The sequence below is a fragment of the Lycium barbarum genome, chromosome 8 (genome assembly GCF_019175385.1).
Source record: "Lycium barbarum isolate Lr01 chromosome 8, ASM1917538v2, whole genome shotgun sequence".
Classification (NCBI taxonomy): domain Eukaryota; kingdom Viridiplantae; phylum Streptophyta; class Magnoliopsida; order Solanales; family Solanaceae; genus Lycium; species Lycium barbarum.
In genome coordinates this window covers 125,668,886-125,677,070 of record NC_083344.1, presented here as the reverse complement: position 1 = coordinate 125,677,070, position 8,185 = coordinate 125,668,886, and the positions used below count along the sequence as shown (strand labels likewise).

Genomic DNA, 8,185 nt, shown 5'->3' with positions numbered 1-8,185 from the left:
TTCCTACCCCACATTAAAAACTATTAGTCCAAAACTGCATAAATAAACTTGAAAAAAGCCTAAACCAACACTTGAACAAACTAAAGAAGAACAACAAAAGAATGACTACTTCTCAACTTCACATTGCACTCCTTGCTTTCCCTTTTGGCAGCCATGCAGCTCCTTTACTCACACTTGTCCAAAAGCTCTCTCCATTTTTACCATCAGACACAATTTTTTCCTTCTTCAACACATCACAATCCAACACCTCAATCTTCTCTAAATCTTCAAAACCAGACAACCTCAAAATCTACAATGTTTGGGATGGTGTCAAAGAAGGAAATGCCACCCCTTTTGGTCGTGAGGCAATTGAACTCTTCATACAATCAACTCCAACTAATTTTGTTAAATCCATGAAAGAGGCAGAGGAGGAAACAGGGGTAAAATTTTCTTGCATTTTTAGTGATGCTTTTTTATGGTTTTCTTGTGAATTGGCTGAGACAATGAATGTCCCTTGGATTGCTTTTTGGACTGCTGGTTCTTGTTCATTGTCTATTCATTTGTACACTGATTTAATCCGATCGAACGACGAAACATTATCAAAAATCCCAGGATTTTTGTCAAGTTTAAGGATGAGTGACATGCCACCAGAAGTTGTAGCAGAGAATTTAGAAGGGCCAATGCCATCTATGCTTTATAAAATGGCATTAAATTTGCATAAAGCAGATGGTGTTGTACTTAATTCTTTTGAAGAACTGGATCCAATAATCAACAAAGATCTCAAATCCAAGCTCCAAAAGATACTCAACATTGGCCCTTTAGTTTTACAATCATCAAAAAAGGTACAAGTAGATGCTAATTCTGATGAAAGTGGATGCATTGAATGGCTAGAAAAGCAAAATGAAAAATCAGTTGTGTATCTTAGTTTTGGTACTGTTACAACACTATCCCCTAATGAAATTGTGGCAATAGCAGAAGCATTAGAAACCAAAAGGGTACCTTTTATTTGGTCATTAAGAGATAATGGGGTTAAGATTTTGCCCAAAGGGTTTCTTGAAAGAACAGAAGAATTTGGGAAAATAGTTTCTTGGGCACCCCAATTGGAAATCTTGGAGCATTCATCTGTTGGTGTTTTTGTAACACATTGTGGATGGAATTCTATTTTAGAAGGCATATCATATGGTGTGCCTATGATTTGTAGGCCTTTTTTTGGTGACCAGAAACTGAATAGTAGAATGGTGGAGAGTGTTTGGCAAATTGGTTTGCAAATTGAAGGTGGGAGTTTCACCAAAAGTGGAACAATGAATGCATTGGATACATTTTTCAATGAGCAAAAAGGGAAGGTATTAAGGCAAAATGTTGAAGGGCTAAAAGAAAAAGCATTAGAAGCTGTGAAATCAGATAATGGGAGTTCAACTAAAGATTTCAAGGTTCTAGTGGAGCTAATTAAATGTCACAAGGCCACTTGATTGTATTAGTATGTTATAATTGTAATATGTGACTATGTGTTATTAGCTGGCTTGATTGTATTAGTATGTTATAATTGTAATATGTGACTGTGTTATTAGCTGGAATTTGCTTCAGTCTATTGTAGAATAAATTCTTCTTGTAGTCTACTATGTTATTGACTAAATTTTGTGATGTAATCCTTAGTGTGTGATATAAAGTTTTATATATGTGTGGTATGATATTTATGTTCTGGTGACTCCAAGTAATTATAACCAGTAATGTTAGGCTCATTCATGCAATAACAATGAACAAATTGAATTAAAGAACGTGAAATCGGAAAGTGTTAAACATTGATATGAGAGACAACAAAAGTATCTAGAGAAAGAGAAATCAACTTATATTTATAAGTATACTTTAAGTAGTAAACACCAAAGTGTCATTAGTACGTACTCCCTCCGTCACATAATATTTATCATCCTTATTAAAAATATTTGTCTCAGAATATTTATCGTTTTATTTAATCAAGACAAAATTAAGTAACTTTTTCTCATTTTACCCTTGTATTAATTAGCAATATTTAAGATATTCTCACCATTGATGGAGTAGATATTTATTAAGGAGAGATTACATGAAATATGTTAAGAGGGTAAAATAGTCAAAATGCGACCCTTATAAATGTTTTCTTAAGGGGCATGCAAATGAAAAATGTGACAAATATTTTGAGACGGAGGAAGTACATTAATCATTTAATTAAGAGTTGTGAGGTTATAGACATTATGACGAAGAGCAGAGGAAATTACATAGGTTGTGATACAAGAACTGATGCGCGGAAACAAGAAATTAAGAAGAAAAGAAGGATAGATAGATTGAGACAAAAATAGGCACAATTAGGCAATCAAAGTTCTATAATAACTAAGACCTCCTAATTACACACTATTAAGCACCTAATCTCTTAGGATGACCTTAAGGGAATTGAATTCCCAAGCAACAAATCCCTCAACAACAAGAATCAACATGAGCCTTCCATAGGCCTCTCACAAGTTTCTCTCTCTAGAGATAACATAAACACTCAATATTCTTAATTCATCAAAAGCTACAAATGAAATGTTTAACCTACTATATATACTAATAGAATAAGGAAGACAACTAGCTCTATTGCAAATCTATCTTTAATGAAGTAAGGGCCTTGTTTAGTTGGTCTTCCAATGTGAAATGATGGCTTTGCATTTAAGTAGTAGCCCTTTTTGCACGCCAATGCTCTTCACTAATTTGGCCTTCTTGATACTCCCCTCTCTCCTCCCATGCAATCATCCACACTTGGGATCCCCGGGAAAGTTCTCGAAATGTCCTTGAGGCAACTCGGCTTGCATCATTCTCCCCTTCTTGAAAAGGATTCGTCCTCGAATCTATACCTTGCAACACCATAAAAGAGACAAACAAAAACCAAGTCCTCAAAGGATGAGGGTTAGTGTTAGAGTGGACCAATCTATCACCATGTCAAGTAAGCACAAATTTGTGATATAGCCAAGTATCAACCATTTTCATGAAGAATAAGCTCTCAAGTAGAGCACCAAGGTCTTGGTTATCCCAAAGATCAAGAGATGAGGATATTCTAAAAGAAACCATGGTTTCAAGATACCAAGTTGGCACGACACATAAATGATCTTCAATTGTAAAATGATACCAATCACACAAATTTAATACTTCACTGGGGTCAAAAGGAAAACATACCCACATATCACGGCCAATGTAACAACTAAGTACCCCAATAGGACCCCGCCCCACATAAGATGCACTCCCGAAAAGATCATGAATGTCATCATATGCCAAAAGATAATAAACAAAGCTATCACGCAAAATAACTTCATCTGTGGTGTCCTCAAATGTAGCCGTACTATTAGGTTCAAGAAAAAGATCTAGCATGTTACTGTGATTTTGAACACACAACGAAGAAGTAACAATTTGTAAACAAGTATCACCTTCCTTTTCAAAACACTTCTTCCCCACAAGTGTAATAGAATCCCCCAAGGGAGGGTTCTTTATCATAGGGAAGAGTGTCATCATTCCATAGTGGATTTTCAAATACCATGTAGTCCTAACAGTGGCTACACTTTCAACATTACAATACATTCCACTAGGCACTTCACTTTCAATAGTCATGTTAGCATCAAATAAGACATTATCTTTAATGAAATGGTAATCCATGAACAATGAGGAATCAAAACATGCTATTTCATTCTCACAAAGATAAATATAATCTTTCAAAGTACTTTCATTCACATGACTATTCATTTGACACACGTCACCACTATAATTTTGAGTCTTATCACATGACACTAAAATAAGATCAAAAGACTTATTTTGACATGAAACAAACAAAGGCGAGGTGTCACATCTTTCAAATGACCAACGATATCAAAATCATCACTAACTAGAGGCTCATTAAGCACATCACAAGAGTCCTCAAGTAATGAATTAACATCACAAGCAAGTTGATCAACACAAATATCAACACTAGTTGGTAGCATATCAAGCCCATAAGATTTACTAACAGGACTACTACATGACAATGTGCTACCATTCAATTTACAAGTGTTAACATTAGGTGGACACAAATAGACGTTGCAAGAATGGATACGCGGAAACAAGAAATTAAGAAGAAAAGAAAAAGGATAGATAGATTGACATAAAAATAGGCACAATTAGGCAACCAAAGTTCTATAATAACTAAGACCTCCTAATTACCCACTATTAAGCACCTAATATCTTAGGATGACCTCAAGGGAACTAATGTCCCAAGCAACCAATCCTCTCAACAATAAGAATCAACAAGAGTCTTCCATAGGCCTCTCAAAAGTTTCTCTCTCTAGAGTTAACATAAACACTCAATATTCATAATTCATTAAAAGCTCCCTAATGAAATAAAAGACTTACTATTTATACTAGAAAACTAAGGAAGACAACTATGCTATTACATAACTACCCTTAATGAAGTAAAGGCCTTGTTTGGCTAGTCTTCCTTGGGAAAAGATGAGAGTCTTGAATTTATGAAGTAGCCTCTTTTGCAATCATAGCCATCCTTCACTCATTTGGCCACTTCAATGCTCATCCATCTCCAATCTATCCTCCCATGCTATCATCCACACTTGGACTCCCCGAGACGGTTCTCGAAATGTCATTGAGGCAACTCGGCTTACATTAGGTTGCGTAGTAATTAACTATGGAGGAGGTGGCTCCATAATTATTTTATGGTAATTATGGAGCCACCTCCTCCATAGTTAATTACTATGCAACCTATCATTTCTCTTGGCCACATACATTTTGTCAGTGTGATTCTCATATAGCATCATTTTTTAATGAGCTGAATACAAAATGCTACTCTCCCCTCTTTAAAATAAGTGTTCGCTTAGCTTCTTTGACATTTTTTAAGAAAGGAAAAAGGGTCAAAAATGTCCCTTTACTTTGCAAAAAGGACTAAAAATATCCTCCGTTATAAATTTAGGTAAAGAATATCCCTCCTGTCATTAAAGTTTTCAAATATATCCCTATCTTAATGGAAATTTCCAAATCCCCCAAAATAACCCGATTTCATTTTTAAACCCGCTCCATTTAAACCCGACCCAACTACATAAAAACCCCATACGCGACCAACTTGTTCCCGAGTCCTACAGTTGGAACCATTAGGCACAGGAGCGGGTAACTCATATGGATTTTTTATTTAGTTGGGTCGGGTTTAAATGAAGCTGGTTTAAAAATGAAATCGGTTTATTTTGGGAATTTCCGTTAAGACAGGGTATATTTGAAAACTTTAATGACTATAAGAGTATTTTTAACCCAAATTTCTATGGATGATATATTTAACCCTTTTTCCCAAAGTAGAGGGGTATTTTTGACCCTTTTATCTTTAAGAAAATAATAACTCCTAGAAAAAATAAGTATGTTGACTAAACTATTCTTAATTAATGCGACTCTTGCTTATTTATTGTCTTGAGTAAATAAAGGCAAATCTGAAAAAATAAAGTTAGTTCCTCTTAATTTTGTAAGTGGACACTTATTTTTAAATCAAAATAAAAAGACTAAATGAACACTTATTCTGAACCGGAGGGAGTTGATGGAATACAGGCATAAACAGCGGAAGCAATTAGCCAGGATTGAACTTGCATGTAATATAGACAACACATAATCGAGATTTTAATCAAACCTAAAAGCAGTACTTATCTTTTGAAGGTTGACCTCAACCGCAAATCGAACTTTCAAGCATCCACGCGATCTTCCTTCCCACGGTCTGCAGTCTTCTGCCATGTAACCAAACTAGCCTTTGGACAGTGAATACTTGTGTGGGCAAGCATTACGGCTCTGGAAAGAGTGTATCTTCTTAGGGATGAAAAGTGTTCTATTTATAATCACGTTTTAGGGTGTCAACCCTAGTTCAAAACGTGTAGACTACTTTTTCTCCAAGAAACTTATTTTCCAAGTCCATTAATTAATTAGGCACAGTAGGGACCACATAATAAATAACGAGGGTTCCAATTGCGGCATTAATTCGAAATATGAATGAATTAATCCTACCACAATAAATTACAGATTATTCCACTAAAAAATTATAATTGCACTCCTCAGTTTAATTTCAAAATCTTTTATTAAATCTTATTTAACTCCCCATGTTAAGATTACAGATACCAATCAATTAAATTAAATTACTGACAATTTAATTCATTGACTAATTAATTCCTTTATAATTCCGCTTAACTTATTTTATGTTATGGTTACAAAATCCACCTGCAGGGTTTTCATATGAAAACTTATAAGCATCCAGCATGGGCGGAGCCACCTTCGGCGAAGGGTGGTCAGGTGCACACCCTTTGTCGAAAAATTACGCGGTATACATAGGTTAAATGTTAGGTACAATGAGTATCTATTCAATTTTGCACACCCTTAACACAAATAAGAAGAAAATTTGCACACCCTTCATCAAATTCCTAGCTCCGCCACTAGCATACATAAAGGGGTATCATCAATCTCAAAGTCGAGACATGAATTCTATCAACTAGTTATTATTTGACAAAAGTATTTTGTCATTATCCAATTTACCAGAAATACATAGACCCCCAATTGAGTCGTACCTTTTAATAAATCAAAATAGTGAACAAATCACATTGATCATAATAACCATATCAAGATTAAGAGTATAAGTACATTTAATGAGCTAGAGAGGTTGTTTTATATATTCAGTAAAAAAACACTTACCTCTACTTGATCCGTTTAATACACACAAAATGTACAAGTACAAGAAGTTGAAATAAGCTCATTCCCATATTCAAGATAAATTATATTTAAATCTCGTACTACAATCATTCTGATGACTTCGTCCAATTTCCATCTTAGATTGTGACCATAAACGTTATACTTATAAGAACCGATGATTTAATCTTTCGTGTATAAGCTAAACTCTATACACTAAATCATGTACTATATAAGTAAAGGACACACATACTAGTACATGATCTATTTAACTGTTTATTAAAAATTGAATTGATAATTGTCCTATAATAAATACTATATCCAAACACATGGTTAATAGTATGTATCCTAACAGGAGTATGATATCATGTGAATGTAGAGATCTAGTAGCTCAGTTGATTTGTTACCTGAACTTTTTCCTTATTGGTGAGAATTCGAATCCTCAAGTTGTAATCCCTTCCCAATTTTCTCTTCTCCTACCCTATGTTATTAAAAAAAAAAAATGTATTACGTGAATGTTATGGGCGATTAAAAGAGTTCGAGAACCATATTGTAGCTTCCAACAAATATCACAAGAACAGCAGCAAGCAATTATTGATGCAGAAGAGAAAAAAAGTTTTCTATAATTAGAGGAATATCTTCAAGTGGTCCAACAAAGCTAGGAAATAAAATTTTAGTGGATACCTTGTTTTCCGTCCAAATTTATTACTCCTACTAATATTGTTTGATTGGAGACGAAGGAAAAAAAGTAAAATTAAAATTAAAATTAGCGGTCTAAAATAATTTTTAAATATTTTTATGACTATAAATGATTCCATTAATTATAAAATATAAATATTCAAGTTATGTTATTTCTAAATATCTAAAATCTTTATTTCTTTTTTAAATTTTTTGCTTAGTCAAGCACTATACAAAATAGGGACAAACGGAGTATTATGTAACTAAATCTCCCTCTTTGTTGTGATATCAATCAACAACTATACTCAAACCCCACATTCTCGCAAAGATCGAAGGACAAACAAGATCTCCAAGCAAGAGATATTATTCATTAAAAGCAACTACCGGGTGAGAATAAACAACTACCATTTAAACTTGCAGCTCCACGGATTCACCACTACTTATGACTTCTTAATAAAAAAAGAATGAAAAAAAAATGATGTTTCCAGCTTCTGATCTTTGACATAAAAAAATAAGTAATAACGAAAGGGAATTTTCCAATTATCTCATAGCTAGTGGAACCAGCAAGACATGGATGGTTTACTCGCGTAAACCAACAAAAAAGAAAAAAGGAATATAAAAAGCAAAAATCAAAGTCATACTTAGTTTGATTGATTGTATAAATTTCTATATAAAATCAGAAGATTTATCATAATTAGGCTATTTGTACGTAATCGTCAATGTACTAATTCGGTAATTCCCTTTGTTTATCTGAAACATATGTGGAGTTAACCATTTTCGCTTGATGAACATAATAATTTCTTTTTCATTTTCTAGAACTCCCCTCAACCCCCAACCA

The 8,185-nt window shown here is 33.9% G+C and overlaps 1 protein-coding gene across 1 annotated transcript; it reads left to right on the top strand.

Annotated features, from left to right (window-relative positions):
* On the top strand, positions 1-1,678 carry LOC132607181 (anthocyanidin 3-O-glucosyltransferase-like). Its single transcript, XM_060321033.1, has one exon. The coding sequence runs from the start codon at positions 102-104 to the stop codon at positions 1,446-1,448; it is 1,347 nt and encodes a 448-aa protein (XP_060177016.1). The 5' UTR covers positions 1-101; the 3' UTR covers positions 1,449-1,678.
* The last annotated feature ends 6,507 nt before the right edge of the window (positions 1,679-8,185 follow it).